This window comes from Topomyia yanbarensis, chromosome 2 (assembly GCF_030247195.1).
Source record: "Topomyia yanbarensis strain Yona2022 chromosome 2, ASM3024719v1, whole genome shotgun sequence".
NCBI lineage: Eukaryota > Metazoa > Arthropoda > Insecta > Diptera > Culicidae > Topomyia > Topomyia yanbarensis.
This window is the reverse complement of record NC_080671.1, coordinates 125,804,088-125,831,314: the sequence shown is the minus strand read 5'-3', so window position 1 is coordinate 125,831,314 and position 27,227 is coordinate 125,804,088. Positions and strand designations below refer to the sequence as shown.

Here is a 27,227-nt window from a genome sequence, read left to right as displayed (position 1 = left end):
CAAGTAAAATTACATGTCACGTTTCTTATTACTAATACACATAATAATCACAGTAAACGCAATCTTCTTATATTGCTTGCAAATATTTTCGAGGAGTCACCAAACTCAAAGGCAACGTCAAGACGAGAAAAGGTTCGAATCTTTGAAGACAGTGGTTCACGGAATCCAAAAGATGTCCGATGGAACCTCGGCAATGATAATGATGTATCTCGTGTTCTCCTCGCTACTCGGAAATCTAAGCGGGACAGCAGTTCAGACGCATCACATTCTCCATTTAAAATTTTCACCAAGGTAGTAGCTTGCTGGATACTACGACGACATTCTAATCACTATGCTATATTTCACCCTAAGGAGGAAAATTTGGTAAAAACCAAAATTTCTCCACTAGGGTGAAAATTTGTTGGTAAGAACCAGTCTTTGTACAGGAGGGCACAAATCCTTATTTCATACTATGTTGCGTTTCGGCTTCGCCTCTTCAGAAACCGACACTAACGTATTGTCGGAATAGATTAGCGCCGGCTTGACGCAAATCCCTTAAAACTAAAACACACTATGTGTTTCAATCAAACGACTGATCAAACGTGATGTCCCGTTCGAGCAGAAGTTCTGTTTATGCCGATGAGACACAAGTGAAGCCGAAACTTGTCTTGGCTTAGCAGGCCTATGCGAAAGCACTATGCTATATTTCACCCTAAGGAGGAAAATTTGGTAAAAACCAAAATTTCTCCACTAGGGTGAAAATTTGTTGGTAAGAACCAGTCTTTGTACAGGAGGGCACAAATCCTTATTTCATACTATGTTGCGTTTCGGCTTCGCCTCTTCAGAAACCGACACTAACGTATTGTCGGAATAGATTAGCGCCGGCGCTAATCTATTCCGACAATACGTTAGTGTCGGTTTCTGAAGAGGCGAAGCCGAAACGCAACATAGTATGAAATAAGGATTTGTGCCCTCCTGTACAAAGACTGGTTCTTACCAACAAATTTTCACCCTAGTGGAGAAATTTTGGTTTTTACCAAATTTTCCTCCTTAGGGTGAAATATAGCATAGTGCTTTCGCATAGGCCTGCTAAGCCAAGACAAGTTTCGGCTTCACTTGTGTCTCATCGGCATAAACAGAACTTCTGCTCGAACGGGACATCACGTTTGATCAGTCGTTTGATTGAAACACATAGTGTGTTTTAGTTTTAAGGGATTTGCGTCAAGCCGGCGCTAATCTATTCCGACAATACGTTAGTGTCGGTTTCTGAAGAGGCGAAGCCGAAACGCAACATAGTATGAAATAAGGATTTGTGCCCTCCTGTACAAAGACTGGTTCTTACCAACAAATTTTCACCCTAGTGGAGAAATTTTGGTTTTTACCCAATTTTCCTCCTTAGGGTGAAATATAGCATAGTGCTTTCGCATAGGCCTGCTAAGCCAAGACAAGTTTCGGCTTCACTTGTGTCTCATCGGCATAAACAGAACTTCTGCTCGGACGGGACATCACGTTTGATCAGTCGTTTGATTGAAACACATAGTGTGTTTTAGTTTTAAGGGATTTGCGTCAAGCCGGCGCTAATCTATTCCGACAATACGTTAGTGTCGGTTTCTGAAGAGGCGAAGCCGAAACGCAACATAGTATCACATTCTAATGTCTCCAAATTGAGCAGCTGGCAACGGTCACGATACGTTGGTAAATTTTGCAAGTCCCGCCAAGGCAAGTTCCTAAGAGCTAAGCGTATGAATCTTTTCTGTAGTCTTTCCAATTTTAAACACCAAGTTAGGTGATGCGGATTCCAAACCGGTGAGACGAACTCGAAGATTGGTCTAACCAATGCGCAGTATAAGGATTTTGTACAGTACGGATCCGTATAATCCAGTGCCGATTTGCTTTCGCAATTATGTTGGTCATATGAGAATTGAAGGACAGTTTGTGATCAAGAATTACACCCTGGTCACAGACTTCATTGACTCTTTGTAGCGTCGATACTGTAATCGAAGATTAACGGATCTTTCTTCCTATGGAATGTCATCACGGAGCATTTGGCAATATTTACAGTAAGCTGATTCATTCGATACCACTTCACAAAGCGATCCAATAGTGCTTGCAGTTGGCGGCAGTCCTCGGCTGACTGGATGACTAAGTACAGCTTAAGGTCGTCAGCAAATGTGAGCTTGCACCCGGCACCTAACACTACTGCTACATCATTAAAAATCAGTGAGAAAAGTAGTAGGCCCAGATTGCTGCCTTGCAGTACACCTGATCTATTGGTAAACGGAGCCGAAATAAAGGAGTCCAATTTCACACAAAGCGTTCTCTGCGTAAGACAGGAGCGTAGCCACGATGTAAGCTTTTCGGACGCTCCTAACTTGTACAACTTCTTGAGAAGAATTTCATGGTCGATTCGGTCAAAAGCTGCTTTTAAATCTGTGTATATAGTGTCCACTTGTTTTTTCTTCTCCATGCCACTGATTCAAGTTGACGTAAATTCGAGCAGGTTTGTTAAAACCAATCGCCCGGGCATGAAGCCATGTTGGTCTGGTGAGATGAAACTTCCTGTACGGCTGAGGATGAATTGATTGACAACAATTTCAAACAACTTAGATCCAGCTGAAAGATTCGTTATTCCGCGGTACTGCTTGATATTTCGCTTATCTCCGGCTTTGAACACCGGGAACATGTAGGATTGCTTCCAAACGACGGGGAACTTAACCTGGTCAAATGATTGGTTGAAGATGTGAGACAAAGGTTCAGCCAAAGCGATAGTAAACAGCAGCAGCTGGAATCCCATGCGGTCCACGGGAGAAAGAGCTTTTTAGCTTTCTTGCAGCTGCTATTACCATGTCGGGTGACACCAAAAAGGTACTTAAATCAGCGATGTCTTGCGGAACAGTTCCTAATGCGATATCGGTTTCCTGATCAGATACTGAACAGGGAGCAAAGACGGAGGCGAAATGATTGGCAAACAATTCACAGGCTGTTGCAGTGGACGACGCTGTCTTTTCGTCGAGGTACACAATGGAAGGAACGCTGGAATTGTTCCGTTTAGAATTCACAAAGTTCCAAAATCCTTTAGGATTACTTCGTAAGCCTACTTGAACTCCTTGTACATACGATCTATACAGAACAGCGTTGAGATTGTGGTATGCTTCACTAGCAACGTGAAAGTCGTGACTTGTAGCCGGCGATCGTGTGCGACGAAGTTTGCGTTGGCATGCATTTCGTTTTCGGCGAAGGGATCGCAGCGTCGATGTACTCCACGCCGGGGAAATAGGCTGTCGTTTTACTGGGAGATTATTCTGCAACCAGTCCTGAATTACTCGGCAGAAGTTTATAGTCATTGCATCTGCATCGCTGATTCCTAGATGCATTGACCAATCCAGATGGAGCAAATAATCACACAGCTTGGAAAAATCAATCCTGCGATAATTCATCTGTTGGATAGCTGGAACAACTACCGGCATAGCCGGACAACTAGGCGATTGCATCGTGACAACTAGCGAAGGGTGGTGTGTGTCGACCGGTAGACTGACTTCTCGACCGAAATGCTGTGGTCCATCGAGCAGAAAACTAAGTCAAGGACCCGTCCGATTTGATTGGCATGTACATTAAGCTGGTTAAGATTTCAAAAATCCATGCCCTAAATTAAGGCGGAGCTTGTTGTCGATAACTGGGCAGCATTTTCAACTTGGATTACGTTGTCATGCGATAAACAACTCAAGCGTGGTTGATTGTAATCTCCGCAAACCAAGACAGTGTCCTCAATTGATCCCTTGTCAGAAAGCTCACGCACTGATGCAATGGGTGACTCAATCATACAGACATCTCAACTGTTATCCGGAGGAATATATATTGCACAAAGAAAAAGTTTACGTCCATTGATGAATGCCGATACGCAGACTTGTTCCAAATAAATCCCGTGGGTAATTTTCACACGTGAACTAAAATGTTGCTGTGCAACAGCGATCAGAACACCTCTGAAGGTGGATTTCGCACTGTTGGTTTTGTTCCTATCGCAACGGAATACATTATAGGAACTGCAGAAAAGTTGAAGAGACTCGATCCGATCATCAAGACCAGTTTCTGTCATAATAATGACATCGAAATTGCAATCGCGTATAGCAAGAAAAGCAGCATCAATTTTGGTTCGTAAGCCACGTACGTTCTGGTAATAAAGACAGATACCGTTGAGGTGATCATGTAAAACAGTGGGAGATTGTGTCTGCAAATGTGTTAACTCTTTCAACGTGTGTGTAGCATAAGACCTAGCTTCGGGAAGACATATACGCTCTATATTTTTACCTGGCGAACCAGGGTTGTCACTAGTTTCCAAATTATTTCCCGAGATTGTAGTTGGTGGCCCAGGTAGGTTGACGAGCGTGAACTGCAACGTCTGGAATGGTGAGGTTTCTCTCAATGTGATTGCAGTATCAATCCTAGCTTCGTGAAAACATATACTCTCGATTTTTTTACCTGGCGAACCGGGGTAGGCACTGGTTTCCTTTCCGGACAGCTCCATTATTACAGGTAATTGCTGTTCAATCATTTTAAATAAAATGTACCTTGTTGAACGTAGAAAATGCTTAGGAACAAAATAAAAGTAGATTCGTTTCTGGTAAAATTCATAAACATTACATTGGTTTGTAGAGTTGATTTCCAAATATTTGATGTTACTGAACGGTAACGAATCTATTTTTATTTTGCTCCTAAGAATTTTCCACGTTCAACATTTGAACAAAATTGATTGAAGTATAATAGAGATATAAACGCGAGATGCTGATAAAATTTAATACGAATGACAAAAGGTCCTGTAACCCCAACTTCTCGTATTCGGACAATGGTCGCAAAGGTTCCATTCGATTTCTGAGATTTTTTCACATTAGATAAACTGCAAAATATGTATGATTTGTAGCACGGGACAGAAAAATTATTAAAATTAGGTGATTTTGGTGATATAATGACCCAGCACCCAAGTTTCCCGATTCTTTAGAGTAACGAAAATGTCTTCATTCAATTACTAAGATTGTTTCCTTTAAAAAGAAGTATGAATTGTAATTCTGAGCGCTACTTCAAATGTTATGGCATTTAATATATTTTCCTCCAAATTTTCCGATAGTAGGGAAGACCGAGGCTAGTTGGTGGTGTTTTCAGTTTCCATTTTACCGCTTTGATGTAGGTAGATCTTGCAGAATTGAACATGTGGCATGAAAGAGCAGACTGCTGGCAACATCCCTAAATTATATCAAGGTGTTTGTTGCATTTTCTTTGTTTTTATAGACAAAAATGTGCGACGCGGAAAACCCGCAAACTTACCTCGGCCTGCGCCAGAAAATAAGCGATCAAATGGAGATTCAATTACATTACATAAAACGTGCTGAATTATTTTCAATAAAACTACACAGAAAAAAATATTTTGTAATTTTAAGTCTATTTTCATGCACATATTTGGATCATAAATATAAATGTAAAATTAAGTTCCACCACAAATACGACACGACGATTTTTTATAATTTTGCACATGGATTGAAAATTACAGTTCCTTTAAACGGAAAACTAATGCACTGCAATGTATTTTTATTCGAAGTGTAAAATTGTATGCTTATTGATGTTCCAATTGAGTGCATTGATTTTAACATCATTTTCCATCCAATTTTTGATTCAATCTTTGTATGTTTACATTCGTATTGATTTACAAGTCGTTTAAATTTCATTGTTTTTTTGGTGTGTTTGTATTAACCGACAATTGCTAATATATTTCAGTTTCAATACCCAGCTATTTTGACATTGACACGTATTCCATATTCAAAAGCATATTTTCGAAATTCTTCAGGCGATTCGCCGAAGTAAATATCCCCTGCATTGACAAGATACACAAGAAAAAGATTTTCTTACTTTGGGGTGAATTCCAAAAATAAAAAGATTTGGTGACTATTTTTGCACTGTAAATAGTACCACCAACTTTCCCGGCATGCGTCACCGTCAAACTTACCCCAATCGCATATTTTATAACAAACTATTTAAAAAAATAACTTTAATCCATGGATAGATGTTCTATCTATACGGATACTGAAAGCTCTTTTCAAGCATTATCGAAAAACATAATAGTTTAAAATTACCCTAAATAACACAAAGTGTTTAAAATTAAGAAAATTTACTTGGTATGCTCAAAAACACGATATCGCCCACAACTTCTACAAAACAAAACAGTGGCGTAGCCAGAAATTTGGTTTGGAGGGGGTTTTGATGAAAATCGCAAATTTTTTGAAAAAATGCTAAAATTTAATGAGTTTGATAAATTATTGAAAATTCAAAAACATAAGTAGTCTAACAGATGTCATTCCAGTCTACAAACAAGAAGGATCAACATGGAACAGTTTTCAAACCTCTACAGATTATTTTCTTGTATAATTGTCAAAAATTGCGATCTTTTAAAGTGGGATAAATGATCTAAAAAATTTTCAACGTTCAAGATCACCTAATATAATAATCCTTGACTTTGAAGGTTTGACAACTTCGGGAAGTTATCAACATAAAACAGCGCCTGCTTTGATATAGAAATTTTAGTGATTAACTCTCATAGAGGTAATTATGGTGAATTAATTTTTCAAAAATATTAAGAGACATGGTGCCTTCAGCAAAGTTTTTGATAATGTCATTTCAAACAATTTTGTTGAAAATATGAAGGCTACATGAATTCAACATATAGGGATTTAAATGGACTGAGCCTGCTATATTTCTTCTTAGTGAAGAAAAATTTAGGTGAAAACTATTTTTTTCTGCGCTACGGATAAAATTGTTTGAAACAATCATTGCGAGTTGAGAACACAAAACCTATAACTAAATTATGGATGGATGGGACTAAAACTTGCGTTTCGACTTCATCTCATCAGAATCCGACACTAACTTGGTGGGCGGACTAAGCTTGCGCCGAATTGATGCTAGTTCCTGAAAATGAAATCACTCTTTGTGTTTTTGAGTCCTTTTATTATCTGGGAATTATTTGTTTTATATCCAGTTCCCTTATTTTTTTTTGTAAGCTTCAAAGGCACCTTGAACGCAATGTGAATTTATTATTTAAATACCGCAGAAGAGATTTATCAAATACAGTAATTTCAGAATAGCTTGTTGTAAAGGTTTTCTACTACTATATTTCGATACTCTGAATACGTGGGATAATTATGTCTTTGACAAAGTTGTTTGAAATAGCACTTTCGAAAACTTTGCTGAAGACATTAAGTCTCGACCCAAATTTGGTTGAAGAGTAATTCTTGTCTATAATTACTTCTAGGAGGATTAACCGTCAAAATTATTCTATCAGAATGAACAGTTTACGTTTTGAAATTCATCAATGTTACTTAACATCGAAATTTGGCAGTTTCGAATGAATGTGATCGTGACCGTTAAAAATTTATCAAGCATTAATTTTACTTTTCTTTATTAGTCAACCTCACAACTTACAGTACTAGTACGTAGCACACAAAATTTTAGTACGCCATTCATTGCATCCTGCTAAGAGGCTATTCATATAGTTGATAATACAACAAAAATCCAATGCTCATAAAACCGATCCTGACCTGCTAGAGACAAAATTACATCAGCTTTCAACTAGTTTCTGAAATGTTATTCTTGTTGTTAACCATATTGAATTGTTGTCTAAACTCTACACAATCTAAAAAAATACATTTTCAGCAAATGTTGAAATGTCTGTAAGTTTTCGGTAAACAAGCTTATGTTTTATATGCAATCAACCTATTCAAATTTAGATTCCCATTCGAAAAATTGTCTCTAATCCATATTTTGAAGCATCTTTCCAAAAATGAGCTCATAATAATTCAGACAGTTATTTTATTTTACATTGAAGTAATTTGACAACTATGGGATTTTGGCTAAGAGATAAGTTACAAGATCCCCTTCCCATAATTTTCCAAAAGTTCTCATGACGCTTTAAACACAGTTCTCAATGTAGTGATCAGAGAATATTTTTCCAAAAATATTTTGTGGAATATTAAATTAAATTCGTCAGCATCAATTTTTTTTTCAATCCAATTAATTTTGGTTTGGGGGGGGGGTTTAACCCCCAACCCCCCCCCCCCCTGGCTACGCCACTGAAACAAAATGTTTTTCAACAAAAACACATTGGATAATGGGTTGCACATAACTTGATACACACAACAAGAGGCACGCTATATGTCTAAACTTACCCCAACCACCAATTTCGAAAACTTCAAGCGAAGTGAACGGGGTCTAAAATTGCCCAAATGATGTGAAATTTGGCATCTGAGCTACTTTGACATTTGTCACAATATGAAAGATGGGCACCTTGTGAATTAAAAAAAATGCAAGGCCCTATTGTGCAATCATCAGTATCTGCCATTACTTTTAGCACATATAGAAAGCTGTAACTCATCCACAGATGAGGTTTGTCCTCAACTCGATCATCGTACTGTACTTGATCAACAACTATTCGGAAAGTTTAATTATACCATCAGCTTTGCCACCTATTACAACCAGTAAGGGTTGCTACTACCTGCTGTTCTAATTATCCTAATGACTACGGTAATGACGATGTGGATAATTCCCGGCCAGCGAGCATCAAGTTACAGGTTTGGAATTTAAAGTTAATTTCTCGATGCCACGAGCAGCATTTCATCGTTTCCCGTGTGCCGCGAGTGTTTCGGGGGTGAAAGAGAGCAATTCGCCCATCGTTGGACCCTTACGAGAAAACACCTACATCAGGAACACAAATGCTCGAAATCTGAAAGGTGATACGTGATACGCGGTTGTCCAGGGTGTCACGTGGTTTTAACAAGCGGGTTTAGTCACCCGCTAAACTTCAACCTTCACGAATTAAAAAGCGATGATTTTCGATGCCACCCAGAAGCAGTGTCGGTTTAGAGTCGATACGACTGATCCTACCTCCCACGTGCGTGTGAATTCGGGTGGGAGAGGAAAGTAAACTGTTTTTTAGGGACGACTAACTCTAATTGATCCATATGTCGATACATTTGTGATCGTGGAAATTTTAATGTACCAGGTAAATTGTGTTACATTGTGACGATGTCATTTCTCAATTTGTGAAAATACCGTAATATGAATCATTGTATGACTTATTGTGAGATTATGGCTTCGGGTGTGCCATTTTTTGTTGCTTTATACAAAAGTAAATTGTGTATAACAGTTCCATAATAAACTTTTTAGTAGTTAATGAATGAATATGGATCCAAAACTGTTTCAACAAAAAGTTGTTTATAGTGCACTAGACGAATTTCGCGCTAAATCGTATTCAGAGTTGGCAGCACCCTCTCAGATTTTAGTGCAACTTTCTGTACATGAAGACTTTGTCACAAAAAGCTACTTTGAATTCTTCAACTGCCCAGTCATATGAACCTCGGGGAGTTGTTATGGTATTTCCATAGTCGCGAGCAAGACTGGCTCTTTTTGCCCTTCGCTTGAGAGTGCCACCAAGAGCATCATACGGTCATTTTCCATGAAATGTTGCAAAAAATGCCATTCTGCGCTTAATTCATACTTTGACTAAAATCAGGGGTGGGCGTAGCGTAGTTGGTAAATCGATTGCCTTGTACGCAGCGTACTTAGGTTCGAGTCCCGACCCCGCACATGGGGTTAAAAAATTTCCATAAGAGACCTTAAGATTAAAACCTCTATAAACGAAATAAAAAAAAATAAATAAAATCTACACAAGCTTGCAAAGTTTTTCAGACATAAAATAAATATTAGAAAAGTTTGTCAATTGTTTCATAAAATTTATCATTTTTGAGATGCACAACTGAACTACAGTCTTCCAATCTTATAATCTTCCAATCTTCCAGTCTTCTAGTCTTCCAGTCTTCCATTCTTCCAGTCTTCCAGTCTTCCAGTCTTCCAGTATTCCAGTCTTCCAGTCTTCCAGTCTTCCAGTCTTCCAGTCTTCCAGTCTTCCAGTATTCCAGTCTTTCAGTCTTCCAGTCTTCCAGTCTTCCAGTCTTCCAGTCTTCCAGTCTTCCAGTCTTCCAGTCTTCCAGTCTTCCAGTCTTCCAGTCTTCCAGTCTTCCAGTCTTCCAGTCTTCCAGTCTTCCAGTCTTCCAGTCTTCCAGTCTTCCAGTTTTCCAGTTTTCCAGTCTTCCAGTTTTCCAGTCTTCCAGTCTTCCAGTCTTCCAGTCTTCCAGTCTTCCAGTCTTCCAGTCTTCCAGTCTTCCAGTCTTCCAGTCTTCCAGTCTTCCAGTCTTCCAGTCTTCCAGTCTTCCAGTCTTCCAGTCTTCCAATCTTCCAGTCTTCCAATCTTCCAGTCTTCCAGTCTTCCGGTCTTCCAGTCTTCCAATCTTCCAGTTTTCCAATTTTCCAGTTTTCCAATTTTCCAGTCTTCCTGTCTTCCAGTCTTCATTCAAGTTTGTTATGAATATATACCAAAATCGTTCATTCGATACTTTTTGCATGTATCAGGCAACTAGTAGTTGGGAAATTGGATTCTGAGATGATTATGACTTTCATTGGTTTAGTTTTCGATAAAAATACGCTGGAAAAAAATTTAATTTGGACAAGGAAAAGTTTTTTTCAAATAACTTTTTTCCTTGAAAGTGCCCAACTTGATTTTTTTACGGTAGGTAGGGAACATAATTACCTATCTTTGAAGAAAATTTCATCCAAATCAAAGATGGGGTTTTTTGTAAAGCGACTTAAAATTTTTAAAATCTATTGGTTCCAGTGCAGGAGGCGATAAAGAATTTTTTATGTTTTATTCAAAAATTTGATAAATTTTGTAAAAATCACTCCTACAACATTTTTTTGAAGAATTTCTCATTTTTAGACTATAGCCATTTGAAACAAATTGGTAAAAAAAAGTTTTACACTTTTAAAAAGACAGTCTAGATTATTTTTGGAAAAACAAAGTATGCAAAGTGGCTTTTTGTGACCAAGTTCTCATGTACAAAATGTTTCATTAAAATCTGAGAGGGTGCTGCCAACATTTGTTCGAGTTAGCGCTAAATTCGTCACTATTGAAATTTGTATTGATTTTCTATTTATAATCCTTCATACTTTTTCACAAGATGGTTAGTTGATTTATTACATTGCAGCATTTCAGTTAACCGAATTAAAAGAAATTTAAAAGAAGCTATTTCTGGTCACCGAGAATACTATTTCGATTTTAAACAATAGAAAACAAATTATTCTTCGTCCCGTTTCGGAGCTCTCGACCTTTTATTTTGGAAAACTTTGCAGCCGATTATTATCGTACAGATTACTCAGAATATACACTCAGCTAGATGATGCTTCCAGTAATACTTGATCCAATATATTGAAACTTTGACTACTTTGATATATTGAAATCAGTGACGAATGTGCTCAATATATTGGTATTACATGAGCCGAATCGTATAAATCATTATAACATGCATTCTATGGTTTACAAAAGATCAATATATTGAGCAAATTATCGATTTGTCGAACATGTATTATCAATAACTGCTTCAATACTACGAACAAGACAAAATTGGTACGTAAAAACAGGATTCACTAAACTGCTAATAGCTTTAACAGCACCGCATTGAACCCTTGGAAGACAACATATTTTTACACTCTGCATCGTTGCCTGATGCCGTCAATAAATTCTTCGAAATTAATGTTTCTCGTGCTCCATTAACAACCATTGTACATCGAGAAAAATCGTTTATTTCCCATCACGGCAGCGTTCTTATCTTAGATCGAAATATAATTTACACATGAATTTCATATCCATGAACAAGTGTCAAACGCCATTCGGAAAGAAATATTTCATTTGCTTCTCTCACCCGCGAGCTCGTGCAGATACCTTCGGCGACTCCTCAGTGCTTCTTGTCCCCGGAATCGTTTCTTTCCTCCTTTCGGCCGAGGAAAGTGGTGCGGTGCTATCGATATTACACTACCATCACAAGTGATTATGGCGCGAGTAACGGATAGAAGGGGGTCGGGAGTAAAACGTGTGTCCAATAATACAAATTGACACTCCAACGACTGAATGTGTGTTCTGGGTGATACCCAGCCTGGCTGGACTGCGCTGCTGGTTAGTTCCGTAGAGCAAAATAATATGCACGAATATGCATCCTCTGGAGCACTGATGGCTCAGTGCGGTTATAGGTACCTTTTAAATGAGGAATCGGGAAGTAGTGGGTTCGATTTTCTTAGATGTACCATTTTATGTGCTAAATCGGGGTGCTAGTGAGGTAATCAAAATGTTTGAAATTTGATAACGTGCTTCAGGTTTTATTTAAGAAGCCATGAACCAAGGAAAGAGCACGATCATCAAGAACTGCCAACAGACCGGGACTACCCAGGGTGTCCCAGTCAGAAGAGAGATAAAAAGCTCTGACTGTGCCTGACTATATGGAAACAAAGCCAACAACGAAGTGATAATTATTAATCAATTTATGGGCATCATAAAAGCTGTATGCGTTCACACTGTGTGAGATCCGCGGTTGGTCGTCATCGTTAGTTTATTGCACGCGATCCCGCGCGCAAGATATGGCTGTGTGGGGTATAAATTGGTCGAATATTTAGACTTGACAGTTTGTGATGTTTTGATCATTAGAACTGTTGACTGTGAGAATGGCGGGACCTTTTTCGGGGAGGGGTAAATGTAACATGCTAGTTGTTCGCAGGCAGGACGAGGATCTTCCTATGAAATGACATGCGTACAAAATTTTTTGCAATACATATTATAAATAGCAAAAATAAGATAAAATCGAAACAAGTTCAACATAATAATGTTTTCAACATCCGCGTCAAATTACAACTAATCCTGAGCAAATGCATTAGGATTGCGTGGAATTTGGAATTTAATGCTACTATTACTAATGCACAACCGAGTAATGAAAGCAACTACGGGTACTGTGTATTCGGAATGACAATGTAGAGCAAACTTCTATAGTTCTATCAAAACCCTGGGGATTTTTTTAAACTTCTATATGTAATATATGTTCCTATACCTGCCTGATACATTCTTTGGTTTTAAAAGCATTTCTCTAAAAAACCTCTTCCTCATTCCATTCAGAAGACACGAAAAGAACGACTAAACATCGAAAATTTATGTCCCAACACGGGCTACATAATTGTCACGAATAAATAATACAAACAAACAGCTCCCTGGGGAGACACATTCGTCGCTCGTTTCCAATCTGGAAGAGAAGCGTGAGATTGAATATCACTATTATCTGTAGCACTTCTTCCTTCGTTGATGTTTTATCGTCCATATTATGCTCACAACAAAACAACGTGGCGCTTCCACCATGCGTCCATTAGGAGACATAAAAATAAGCTTATTTAGTACCCACGACAGTATAATTGTTTCTTATTCTTACTAGTTGCTGTCACTATCAATTATCCTCGCCATTCACCCTAAAAGCTCGATCTGTCAATGAACGCACCTGCTCGAATCATCTTAGTGTGAATATAATCAACACGAAAATGAGATCTAAATGTTTTGAAACGAATCACCATTTGTTTTAGTGACCATGTTCACGGCGAACGATTCCCCAACTACAACCATGATTTCCATTGAACATCCCTCTGCGGTTGTCATTACCTCACATGCAACTTGTTTCCTGTCAGGTGTAGTACCTTGTTCCGTGGAACCGTATGGTCAAACATTTGTCCCCGGTTGTACTTGAGGCGAATAAATTAGCTTGAAACTTGTGAGGTCCCATCCAGTTGGCGACCCTTGCTTTCCATGATCGGGATCGTACGTGTTTTACACGATCCGAAGCTAAACGATTGCAAAATGTGGCAAACATGCTGCAAACCAATAACTACACGATCAATTCACACCCTTCGTGTATGCTCGAAACGCAGCGACATTGAACCGCGCGATCGAGCGCCAATATATTGATACAATGACGCTTCCTTGCAAACTTACACTGCGCACAACATAGAATTTGGGGTAAAGATCTGCTCACTCCGTCAGCTTTCCCATGCAGATTCAATAAATCCATCGACAGCAAGCCAGATCAAGATAAGAATGTTGCAGGCTCGCAACCGGCAATAAAATTCACTCCATCCAGGGAGAGAAAAGTTCTAAAAATTCCGTAGCAAATTTGATTGGTGGTTCACTGTATGGTGTCAGGTTCCATTGAAATGGACGTCACGTGTAACTGGAAATACGTTTTCCAGTATCGCGTTGGTAGTGTTAGTTCTATCTAATCGAGTAGAGCGACGAATATCAGATCCTATTTGGCGCACATAGAGGAAAGAACCCTTTTAGGGATGGTGCCACACTATATTTCCTCGGCCTTCAATGCAGTACCTAATTATCTTTTTATACTTAAACCAAAAAATGAAACCATCACATTTTATTCGCCTTTTTATTGTGTTATTTCTCAACTGACCTCCTATTTCCTACTCATACAAATATGTTCTGTAGTTTTCGTAAATTCGCCATGTACAAATATAGATGGCTGCAGTGTGACATACGAAAACATAAAATAAGACAATAAAAAATCAAACACAATGTAAACACAGCTTTGCAGTTAAACTTTTTGGAAACTATCCCATAGAAAATCCGACCGATTTTCCCACCGACTAAATCGGCTTGCGTCGGCACAATCGACCGACTATGCCATCAATTAATCGGTCGATTGTTGCACCGACTCTTATGGGAGTTTAACATGGAGTCTGCCGACGCGACAACCGATTAAATATGACCGACGAAATCTGTTGAATTCGGCCTATTTCAACCAATTAAATCGATTAGTTGGTAGTTTAAAATTGGAGCCAGATTCACACAGATTAAATCTGGCGATTAATATGGTGAAAATTGTTCACCGACGAAATCCAACTTAGTGTTGGGCGATACTGTATCGATACAAAAAATATCGATACTTTGGAGCCAGAAGATCGAGATTTTAAATCGATATTCACCAGGTCGATATTTTATGGTATCGATACTTCTGCTGCGATATTTTTTCGATATTGCCATTTTCACGAAAAAGAACAAGTTGCACAACTTTACAAATACAAAAAAATACTCAAATTTGTCCAAAATGTTGCCAGATTATTACGTTTGTCTTCAACGACGAAGCCTCATCCATAAACTGAGTTTTATTGTAACCAAAAACCTGGTATGAATGATGACAGCATTGCATGTAAAATTCATAAGAAATTCAGAGGGCATCAAAATCTCTTCCATTGCTTATATTTATAAACAGTTCCATAGCAAGTGCGCTAACCTTAGTGGATGCAGAAATCTTAATCTGCTTTGTAAAATAAGTGAAGTTTTGTTAAAAAATCAGAATGATTGGGCTTTTTAATTTTAGTCCAAAGCATAGCGATTTATCCAGATGTTTCCTTTGATATTTCTCTTCTGAATACTAGTTCAAATTATTAAGTACAGTACTCATTTCCGTAATCCGATGAGACAAAATAAAATGTAACCAAAAATATTGATTTTAAAATCGATCCCGGGAGTATCGATAATTTATTCTCGATACTTTTAGTGTATCGATATTTTAGTTTTTCAAATATCGATATGCCAGTATCAATATTTTTCAAAATATTGCCCAATACTAATCCAACTTGGTCGGTTAATTAATCTGTCGACCTCGAAGCACCCGATTTCGTCGATCGACTGGAAAATTTATGAACTGCGAAATTTTCTATGGGTATCTTTTAACACCAAGCCAAATTTATTGGAAACGAAATTTTTTAAGTCCAAACCGTAAACAAAAGCATCAGCACTTGTCAAATTTGTGATGCAGAAATCAATCAGTACCGTCGTTACGCAAGGGCACACTGGGCCCATACCGGGGGCTCCGGGATTTTAAGAGCCCCGCGATGAGGATAGGCGGATAAAATCATACCGACTGTCTGCACTACTGGTGCCATGAAAACTGCAAAAGAAGAGACCGGCTCAATCTTTTGTTTTTTTGTCAAAAAATCTATCAATCGGCATTCTTGGATTAATATACCGATCACAGGTACAATATTCTCGAGCTGCTGATTTCAGTTTTGGCTGAACCAGATTTTGATATTAATCTGGTTTAGCCGAAACTAAAATCAAATATAAACGATGATTTACGTACGACCAACCAAAAATCGTTATTCCTTATCCTGCAGGAAGAAACGCGTGACTTGACCATCCTGGATTTAAATCATCTGAAAGGGTTTCGCCAACACAGTATTGATTGAATTCAAAGCCTGCTGTTCGTGAAGTGGAATGTTTATTGAAAGACAAAATATGGCTTTTCTGAAGCCACAATATATCCAGTTTCATCACATCAGGAACGTGATACTGCTCACGTTCAGTATGTTAAGAATAACTCTTTTGTAAGACCCGTAGTTCAAAAATAGACATCAATAAAAATTGATAGTTTCGTCTAAAAACATCTTCGTGATGAAATCGGAACCAATATATAATTTAAGCAGGTGAATTTTATTGGCATATTGTTATTTGGTTTCCGTAGATTGTCATAGTGTAATGTCAGCCCTATTATAATGCATGGTTAACGTAACAGACAAACGAATCCTCGGTACAAGCACTTCTGATTTCAACTAGCTCAGTCCGAAGTAAAATGCGTCAAACTGAAAGGTATTGATGTAGTTTATATCGTGTGTACTCTTAGTACATTAGATATTTTTTAGTTTTGCAACCAAAGGTTATCCACGAAATTATTGCACTAGTTGAAAACGAGACCAAACATTTATTCGTTTTCCAAATAGGGAAAAAGATTCAATTTGTGATATGTAACAATTAAAAACAGTTTTGAATGGTTGTCATAAACATTTACACAGTAGTATCTGTAGCTTCTCTCCCAGCTATCTTCCACTTTCATTTAATTTTCAATCCATTTTTAGCAAAATCGATTTTTTAGCTGCCCAGTATCAGTTCCGGACAGTTTAGCATATTTCAGTCTTTTTTTCAAGAGTTGTCCCACTGGGCTGTAGGACAGTCTTTGGGTACAAAATTTCGGCGTATTGCAGTCTTTGGGTACAGAATTTATTTTGATGACTCTATATAATTCTACAACTGATTTTGCATAACGACACGATGCCAAATCACGCCAAAACACCGGAGAACCACAGTCTTGTCTAAAAGCGGTAGTCGACGTTTGATAAGGTACGCTTCGTGATAAATCTAACCTCGTTTGCCTCAACTGCAGATTGCTTGCCAGACCAAAAAAAAACAATAGATGATGTGGTCTTTCGGATTCCAATAGGGTGGACCCTCATTGAAAAAATAATTGGTATTTCAGCCAAAATCGAAACAAAAAAGGTTTTGTGATTTATAAACACGAATTTCAGTAAATATCTAATAAAATAAAAAAAAATAAAAAAGGCTAATATTTTTTGTTTTTCACCGTCTTCTGTGATTGTTTGATAACTCACGATTAGTCTGCGATGCCTCTACAGATCAAACCGTGAAATACGATCTCGAGACCTCTACACATTGTACATGTTATATCCATGGAAATCTCAACTAAAATTGACCTTTTTTCCTTTGTGCGAAGCATTCTGAGAACAAGTATAGCCGAGAGCATGGCGGCCAGAACGCCGTTTCGTACAATTGCCTGCAGAAACTTTTTAATGCGCGGATCGAAAAAACCCGTTCAAAACAATGTAGTAGACACTTATACCTCCCAAAAAACGCAAAGAAAAAAATCAAATTTTTACAAATTTTGAATAAGAATCTCCCCTCAATACTTCAACTAAGAAAGTCTGGCAAAGTAACCATCTTTGAAAACGAAAAAAGCAGTTTTTTTTCCAAACCGTTGGCAAAATTATTCAGTAGTACTCTACTAATGCTTGATAATCATAAAGATAGCTTGATGTGCAGTCTAGAAAACTGATTTTTTTTCGTTTTCGAGGATGGCCGCATTTTGAGGTACTATCAGTTAAACGTTAGTCGAGAGCAGAAAAATTGTTTTATGACGCAAAACAGACAACTATTTCTGGTATTATTGAAAAAAATTGAAAACTTAATGAGGTATTACTTGTTGATATCATTCTACTCAATTTCACGTCTTGCCAGCCAAATTTAAACACAAAAACAGATTCTAATGAACTCCCAAGTATGTACGGACCACAAAATCGTACCAAATTTGGTGTCATATTTGACAAACATAAACGAGTTTAATTTGACACTGTCATAGAAATATTATTTCCACTTGCAGCAATTGTGATTTTTAACTTTGGTCGGGTTTGTTGTCATATTTCAGTGCAAACCCGAATGAAAATGCACAGCAACAAAACCGTACTTTTCACAGTAACAGTACAGTCATTCTACAATAACTCACAGTAAAATCTACAAAAATAATGAACATTGACGTTACTACAGCACGTCCTTTTATAAAATCTATGAGTTGTGTAGTTTGGATATGTGTTGAATGTACCTACTTTTTAACTATTTCCAAAAATGCCATCACATGATGCGCCAATAGTCTCTACAAAACTGCATTGTTAACATTAAAAATTTGTTTTGAAAAATATTATTCAATTAAAGAATGCACATATTAGCGGAGAGTATTGTTTTCGCAACATATTCTCAATGGTATGATGACATTAAGACAAGAATAGATGTCGTCTGCAAGTGTTGATTACGGAGTAACGGGCAAAATTTGACGAAGTTCGCTGGTTAACAGAATTAGAAAGTCCATAGATAGATTAGCCATAGATTCGATTAATTCCTTTTATGTAGGTCAGTGTACAAGCATGTACTTTGTTAATTCGTTTCATAAAACAGTTATGGTCAGATCCTTTGTTATAAAAATATATGTGCAATATTACTACATATTTATTTATTTGTTTTTGATTTATTCATTTATTTATTTACTTATTTATTTTTTTATTTATTAATTTATTTATTTATGTATTTATCTATTTATTTATTTATTTATTTAAAAATGGTCACGTGCGGGTATAACATTAGTGGTGAATTGGATCTCTTGTACTCAGTTCACCTGGGTTGAATTCCTAACCTCGCACATAAGTTTAGGAAATTTTCTAGCCCAAACGGAGACGAAAAGCCGTACGAGTGAATCCTCTTCAATAGAAACGATAAAAATTTATTCATTTGATTATTTATTTATTAATTTATTTTTATTTATTTATATAGGTATTTTGTTCTAGTAAGCTGAAGATCAATTTCAGACAATTTGTTTTCTTAAAAATCACTATGGCATGACTCCGGCAACTGTCAATGTTATTGTGAAGTGTACATACACGGTGTATATACATGTATTTGTTGATAACATAATATCATACACATAGAATATTTCATAAAGTGGCTATAAATTCGTTTCGTGTGTGTAACGTTTCATTCAAGCAACCATATTTATGCAGGACCTCTGTTTATGTGAAATCATTGACAAATTCAATGATTCAGAAATATTGACTCATTCAACACAACAGTCTGAATTCAACTCAACAGTAATGTGTATCCTATAATTTACGACCAAACGGTGCACCGCTGTGAACGCGGTCGTATCAGTTTACAATCGAAAATTAAAAATCTAATTTAGTCGCTACTTAAAAACGCTTCAGAACATTTTACAATCTTGTTGGCGCTGCGATGCCATCAAACATTTCTCCACATACGGACTGAGTTCGGTGTGGTACCGACTTACAAGCAAAAAAAAACAAAAAAATCTTACAACATCGGAGCGGATAAAATTACACAGGATTCCAGCCAGTACAATGAGCAGTTTAGCACCGTTTTTATGTGATTCGTCTTTACGCAATTCAACAAGCGACAATTTGGTCGACTTTTTCACAGATGAATGCGGGTTCGCATGAAGAGCGCATGCCACGCGACGACGCCGCCAATCGGCATCCATGGCGACGAATGGCACCAACTTTACAACATACGAAGAAACAGTGTCCTTCGATTAAACAAAAACAATTGGCAGTGAGTTTTCCATCGCCGTATACCTAATTACAAAAAAGGTCAAAATAACGAGATTAAATGATATCGAGCGTACCGCAATAGGCTGTTTAACACAGCACAATCTTTGTTGATACTGGCGAGGAATAGTGAGAATCCTCTAACATGAACAACGTAACTGTTATCTTCAACGTTTCGAAAAATGAGCTTTTCAAGCTGCCAGATAACTATAAAACGTTGCACCGAAAACTGAAAGTTAACTATCGTGTCGAAAGGTTTGAGTTTATTTCATATCAGTTCCTTCTTGTTAATGTTACTAATACATGACATTTTTAGCAACAAAAATGATATAACACCGGAAGTTTTAAAAGGAGCCACCGTTTTTGTGCTGGCTGGTCCACAAGAGAAATTCACTGAGACGGAATTTCAGTATATAAAGGTAAGAGCGTACGCATCATAATGCGCCATATTGTGATTTCTGACAGCTCTTTCACAATCACAGCCACAGGTGCAAAGTCAAGTCAAAGAAGTTAGGTTTGGTCTCATCACGAAATACCTAACCTTAACCGATTTTTACAGCGCAAAATATTTTGATTTCAAGACGTTATAGTTCAGGGCCATTTCTATTCTAGCGGGAATAGAATGGTCAATTGTACACACAGAAAAAAAATTGGTAAAAATAAGAGTTTTTCGCTCTTAGCAAAAAAACAACGAACGCATACTCTTAGTTTGAAAATAAAACTTTTATTTTGATTAGTAGTCTTCAATAGCTTAAAAGGCAAACTTTTATTTTGGTTATTATTCTTGATTAATTTAACTTTCAAACCTAACCATTGTTTAGTTGTTTTTTGCTAAGAGCGGAACATTCTTACCAATATTTTTTTCTGTGTGTCTTTGATGTTATTACAATATTCAGAAGTGAATGGTTAGTCTATGGCCCTTCGGTACTGTTGATGAGACGATATCAGGAGGGTGTCACTCCTGTCATCTGCTATGGAGATATACAGATTTTGACAGTAGTCAACATATGATGGGCCTAGCCGCTTCTAGGCCCACGTCGCCCGTGCAATAGCATTCGGTTGTTTTGATTTTAACAAAGGCAGATGTTGGCTAGTACAAAATAGCTGCCTAGCAGGGGGCTGGACGATATCTATAGATAGGGGTCGATATCTAGAGATATAGGGTCAATATGGTGGAGTCGCCTCTCTAACGTCGGTGATATAGTTTCTCAGCGCGGATAAAAACCGACGGAAACTAAATTCGTTGTCTAACGAAAAAACGACACATAGAGCCGCGCTGCAATCAAAATGATCATGTTGGTTAATATGGCTGTCAAAATACAAGCAAAATATAATTTTCGTTTTGAAAATCGTGAATTTCTCTTTATAAGTATCATTTGCGAATCAAATTCAATCGTCAAACGGTTAGAAAAGTGTTTGTGTACCGAATAAGCATTTTTAATTGCAATTTAATTGAATATTTAATAAAAGTGATTTATTTAAAAAAAAATAAGACTGGAATTTAACCTTCCGGTAGTCGCGCTAGTGCACTGAGTGCACGCTGCTCTGAAAATCTAGCGAAAGCGTCTTAGGGCACCAGCGGCTGCTCGTTCAGTGGGCCATAAGCGCGACTTCCGGAGGGTTAAAGAAAACTATCAGTTGATTTTGTTTGCGTGTTGTATGGTGCTTGTCAATATCAATATCATTTTCTTGGTTCATGCTATGAAAAACAGGTGGCGCAAGTCTATTTAAAGTGGAAGTTAACTGTCAAAATTCGCTTTGAGGGGAAATTACGGGCTAACCGGTATTTGCCAATGAACGATGTAGGTACTAAACAGAAGAGAAAATCTTTAGCTTTCGGTAACTATGTTCGGCCAATAACTTTTTGTTCGGAATATCCCCTCAAAGTGAATTTTGACAGTTGGCTTATACACATCAATCATATTTGTCGAGAAAAGAATAACTATAAATCACTTTTTAACTCGCAGTAGACAAGAATTTAGCTTTCGGGAATGACTTAAACATTGATTTAGTTCTAATAACTTGACAATAGACACACAGAGAACAGACGTCCAACTTCAGCATTCAACTTGTGTAAAATCTCTAACGGTTTCGAAGGTAGTTTGGATATCTAAACCAGGTGCGCTACTGTCGTCATGTTTTTTGTGGCTGAGTGCGACAGAATTGACAGCCGTTTTTCCTATACCCAGTCAAACTAGTCCGGAACCGATTCGGACTTCCAGCATGAATTCCAGCTCAAATGCGTCAACCGATAGAGTCGGTATCGGTTGTTTTCTTTGAGCTAGATTCCATGCTGAATCCATCAAGGATTTCGAACCGGTTCCGGAATCGATTTGACGGATAGTTGGGATAGGTTGGTGTGGCGGCGCTAGTGTTTTTCGTATATTAATTCAAATGTTTACACACGTTTTTTAAATATTTTTGTTCGATCATGGATGTCTGTTCTCTGTGATAGACATTAGAAACTAAATGAGGGCTTTGAATAATTTATTTTAAATGTAATTTACATTTATTTATTTACAACGAGTGTTATAACAGTCAAGAATTCAGGCACAATTTGAAAAGTTTTAAAGTTACCTACTAAAAACCGGTCCATCCAACCAATGGTAAACTTTTTAAGCGGGCTTTAATGCTCCGTTAGTCCTGGAGCAATCTATTTGACCCTTAAGTCTGTTTGTACAACAAAACAAAAGCCTACTAGGTACTAGCACAGACTAACAGACATAACACTATGAGAGAATTCCCTCAAAAAACGTCGACCCGGAAATTTTCCGAAAACACTAGCTCCACCTTTTCTTCAAGGTCCCAAACACTCATTTGCTAATGGGTTACCCCTCAGGTTTGCGAACAATTTTTCACTAGTGGTCTATCCCCATGTACTTGTTCATATGTCAGTGGCGCCATAATTTCAAATGTGGCCACAGTCCCAACTACAAATATATTTAAAATGACCGTTAAAGCCGGCGAAACATTATTTTCGAGTGTTATGTCTGTTAGTCTGTGGTATTAGGTTAAAAGTAAAACTTTTAAACTAATCAAAAATAAAAGTTTTGCTTTTAAGCTAATGAAGAATAGTAATCAAAATAAAAGTTTTATTTGCAAACTAAGAGTATGCGTTGGTGTTTTTTTGCTAAGAGTGAAAAACTCTTATTTTTGCCAACTTTTTTTTCTGTGTGAAGCTTTCCAGAATCGTCTCATGTACAAGGAAGCACAAATTTTCAACTTTGTTTCGAACTACTTTGGCATTCTGTCACTTCGGTCGAAAACCATTCCAGGCGCGAGGTTTTTGCCGATCCCACAAACGGAGCATTGCTTAAGTTAAAAATGTTGCTTTGTAAGCATCGTAAAATTATGTAATTAAGAACATGATATAAAAAGTAGAAAATCAGTTATACAAATCGGCTCATTAAACAAAGAATAAAATTCCACTTGTATTGCAGAAACCGATAGAGCTCATCTTTGTGAATATAACAATATATATGGTCAAACCTTAAAAGTTCAGAATAATTTTTAATCGATTTTCAACGAAATGTAAACACGTACCCATTTGACACTATCGCTCTTTCTTGACAGTGAATTTAACCATGGGTTAGCATTTTTGACAGTTGGTCAGTGTTAAGTCAGACCGGACTAAGCTGCAAAACATCAACAAATGAGATAACGACAGCACTAAGAAAAAAATTCTTCAGCTACATTCGACTCTTGCCAGATTTGAAATATGTAACAATAAGCAAGAATAATGGCAAAAAGTAAATTTTCAATTATCGTATAAAGTATGCTGCGATTCAAACTTTAAACACGTTTTTCTCGAAATCAATAAATTGTCACTTAGTTTGGTCTGACTTAACACCGACCAGTTATTCCAGCAAAAGGATAGGGATCATGGTAGTTCAATGGAAGGTGTGGTCATAATAATTCAATTTCATGAAATAGATTTATTTGTTGTTTTGCGTACAAAACAGCAAAAAAGTTCGAATACGCATCTTCAACTTCAGCTGCATCGAAAAAAATAAAAACAGCATATTGCTTAATGACCCAACTAGATATAATATTAAGTTGTAGCATCGCCTGAAATAAATTCGTTTTTTTCCTGACGAAGTTGAGATACTACGCCGATTTGGCGTAAATTCAATCTTGTGGTATTTTAAAATTAGTAATGAAACAACCCTATCATTTTACTAGGAAATTTTAAAATTTTTAAAATCCAAGCTTTCATTTAATAATTTCTTACTAGGAACGGTATTAGGGGGGCGAGCATAGCGTAGTTTGTTAATCGATTGCCTTGTACGCAACTTACCTGGGTTCGATTCCCAATCCTGCACATAGGGTTAGAGATTTTTCCAAAGAGATGTTTCTATCCCGAAAAGAGGCGAACGACCATAAGGTTAAAACAAAAATAAATAAAAAAGGAACGGTGTACTTGATTTCTTCATGAGCGGTACACTCGACTTTGGACCTAACTGCATCCAAAATATACAAACAGGTTTTTCAAACCACAGAGCAACCCACGGAAAACACCTAACTCGTCACTGGATCGTAATATCTCTGTATTCTCCAATTAACCATGTACCATCTTTCAAGGACTACATCGCCGAAGGAGGCCGTCTTTTGCTTCTGCTTGGAGAGGGGGGTGAAGTAAATTTCAACACCAACGTCAATTTTCTACTGGAAGAATATGGAATGACAATCAACAGCGGTTAGTTCCCTAAAAAAATCCATTGGAAGCTGTTTCGTTCATTGCGTATCTTTTTCAGATTCCGTTGTGCGACCTCAATACTACAAATACTTTCATCCGAAGGAAGCCCTGATAAGCGGCGGGATAGCCAGCGACACGATGAATAACAATTTGCTTGAGTACAGCAAAAGTATTCTAACCGCGTTCGACTTCATGGATGACAAGTACAAGGTGGAGTTCGTATACCCATTTGGGGCTACTATGAATGTCATCCACCCGTCAAACATACTACTGACGACGGGGCCCGTAGTCTACCCCTTCAACCGTCCTTTAGCTGGATACTATCAGAACGATTCGGGTGGAAAGATTATAGCGATCGGCTCTGGGCACATGTTCCAAGATAAATACATCGCAAATGAGATCAATATGGCTATTTGGGACGGTATTTTTAGTATTATACTTGAGAATCAGTTTAGTTTGAAATCGTCGGACTTCAACGACCTTGAGGTAATATTTTGAACCCCATAAGTTAAAGTACGAATGAAGACTTTATCAACTATTTCAGATAAACGACTACGCAATCATTCCCGACACAATCTATATGGCGGAACAGCCGAAGATTTGTCTAATGGATTCGCTCGACTACGACATTCCCGCCGACTTCAAGAAGCTTTTCGATATGGCCCTGCACTCGATCAACAACGATCTGCTGCGCGATGTCATCAATACCTATGCAAAATTGGACGTGCAATATGAGCCGCTCAAGATCATCAAGCCGCAGTTTGAGATCCCCTTACCGCCACTGCAGCTTGCGGTTAGTAAAGTTTCCATCATCGCTTGATCAACAGTGATCGATCGACGATTAGTGGCAGCAGAAATCTCACTGTCGCCGTTACAATTACTAGGTTGAACAAATTTCCCGCTTTGCAGGTTTTCCAGCCAATATTTAGCGATCTAGTTGCGCCACCGCTGGAGTTATTCGATCTCGATGAAGCGTTCAGCTCCGAGAAAGCACAAATCACCCAACTGACGAATAAGTGTTTATCTCCGGCTCTGGAAAACTACCGGAAGACAGGAATGGACGAAAAGGAGCTAGGGTACTTTATTCAAGAATGCGGGCGCATTTTGAAAGTTTGTCAAGACGATCAGAGGATGTCCGCTAAAGAGATTCTGAATTTGATTAGTGTGAAAATTGCTCATTACAAAAGACTTGATAAAGACTAAAATGATGGTCGTTGATTGATTTTATTGTAACCTTTCGTTTTTTTAGTGATCAGTGATAGTAGATATAGAACACTAAATTATAATGATCGTGGTGATATGTAATTTGACCGAAAGCCATTGACCCGAATGCTGTTTGTCCGAACGTGAAGACGCTGAATCTGATGTAAAAACTCAACTTCTCAATTTTTTTTGGTAAACCCGAATTTGACCGGTTTCGTGGCCATCCAATCGAAATACTGACCAGGGATACCAGGTATCTTTTTCAAATGTCTTCACATTCTATAGAAAATGTCTTCATTTGTCTTCAACGGCCAGGCTTCTGATTCAGCATTCGGTTATTGAGCCAGAATTCTGCCAGAAGTCAGTAAGACATCCGAATAAATTTGTCTTCAAAATGAAAAATTCGTCTTCACAAAATTTCAAATGTCTTTTAAATGAAGACAAATCTTCAAATCTGACATTTCTGATACTGACAGATAAATGGTAAACAAAGGGTTGAGATGACGAGTCTTTATACAGAGATTTAGCGCTATTCGGCAGACTGTCATTTGACAGAATGCAAAACAGAATGCCTTAAAATGAACCTTTGAACCAAATGTGAGCCAGAATGAGAAAGTATTTGAGTTGAATGTGACCAAGAATCCAAGTGTATGTACGCAGTATGCGAATCTGGCAAATAAAACCACTGAGAACTGATATACAAGTAAAGTTTTCAACTTGTGTAAGAAATAAAGCTGTCGCTTTGAAATAAATATTAATTCGTCAAAAGGGCGAAAGTATTTTTTGTAAACAAACTTGTTTCGCTCATTAGTCTGCTGCAGAGTAGAATTACATGAAAAATATGCGTTAATGTAAATTTTTACCCTTCGTAGAAGTAATTTCAAGTGTTTTCTGCTTTGAATTTATAGTAAATTAAGAGAAACCATCAAAATAAAAGTTTGTTTACAAATCTTATTCGCCCTTTTGCAAATTTAGTATGGAAATGACAACAACCCAGTTAAACTCATTCCGGAACCGGTTCGGATTTCTGAATGGAGTCATTATGGATTCCAAATCAAATGCAACAACCGATTCCGATTCAGAATCGGTTGTTGCATTTGATTTGAAATCCATAATGACTCCATTCAGGATTCCGAATCAAATTCCGAATGGTTTGACCGGGTTACACTGACGGGCGTTTCGATCGGCCAGCAATCGCTATACGGGACTTGCGTGCAAACTTGGATACAATGGTGACTCACGCATGCGAACCTGTATGCGATGGTGATTTTCAACGTATTTTCATTTAAATGTTTACACAGGTTTTTCGGGAAAGTTTGTTCCAGCTTATTATATGTCTGTTCTCTGTGATAAGTGTTTTTTGTAAACAAACTTGTTTCGCTCATTAGTCTGCTGCAGAGTAGAATTTCATGAAAAATATGCGTTAATGTAAATTTTTACCCTTCGTAGAAGTAATTTCAATTGTTTTCTGCTTTGAATTTAT

At 37.6% G+C, this 27,227-nt stretch overlaps 1 protein-coding gene across 2 annotated transcripts; it reads left to right on the top strand.

Annotated features, from left to right (window-relative positions):
* Positions 1-3,982: 3,982 nt before the first annotated feature.
* Positions 3,983-25,802, top strand: LOC131681003 (intraflagellar transport protein 52 homolog). Of its 2 annotated transcripts, XM_058961711.1 has the most exons (7): positions 3,983-4,509; positions 19,464-20,100; positions 20,162-20,264; positions 24,427-24,541; positions 24,600-25,027; positions 25,086-25,334; positions 25,451-25,802. In XM_058961711.1, exons 2-7 carry the CDS (start codon positions 19,991-19,993, stop codon positions 25,742-25,744), a joined length of 1,299 nt encoding a protein of 432 aa, XP_058817694.1. In that variant the 5' UTR covers positions 3,983-4,509; positions 19,464-19,990; the 3' UTR covers positions 25,745-25,802. The 2 variants fall into 2 exon arrangements, with proteins under 2 accessions (XP_058817694.1, XP_058817693.1); XM_058961710.1 differs by lacking the exon at positions 3,983-4,509 and having other exon boundaries at positions 19,239-20,100.
* Positions 25,803-27,227: the final 1,425 nt, after the last annotated feature.

What these genes read in the sequence shown, in the direction of transcription:
- LOC131681003 (XM_058961711.1), top strand. Translation starts at nt 19,991, where the DNA reads ATGAACAACGTAACTGTTATCTTCAACGTTTCGAAAAATGAGCTTTTC. An exon ending in TGGAATGACAATCAACAGCG is followed by an intron (nt 24,542 to 24,599) that starts GTTAGTTCCCTA and finishes TATCTTTTTCAG; the next exon opens with ATTCCGTTGTGCGACCTCAA. An exon ending in TACCGCCACTGCAGCTTGCG is followed by an intron (nt 25,335 to 25,450) that starts GTTAGTAAAGTT and finishes CCCGCTTTGCAG; the next exon opens with GTTTTCCAGCCAATATTTAG.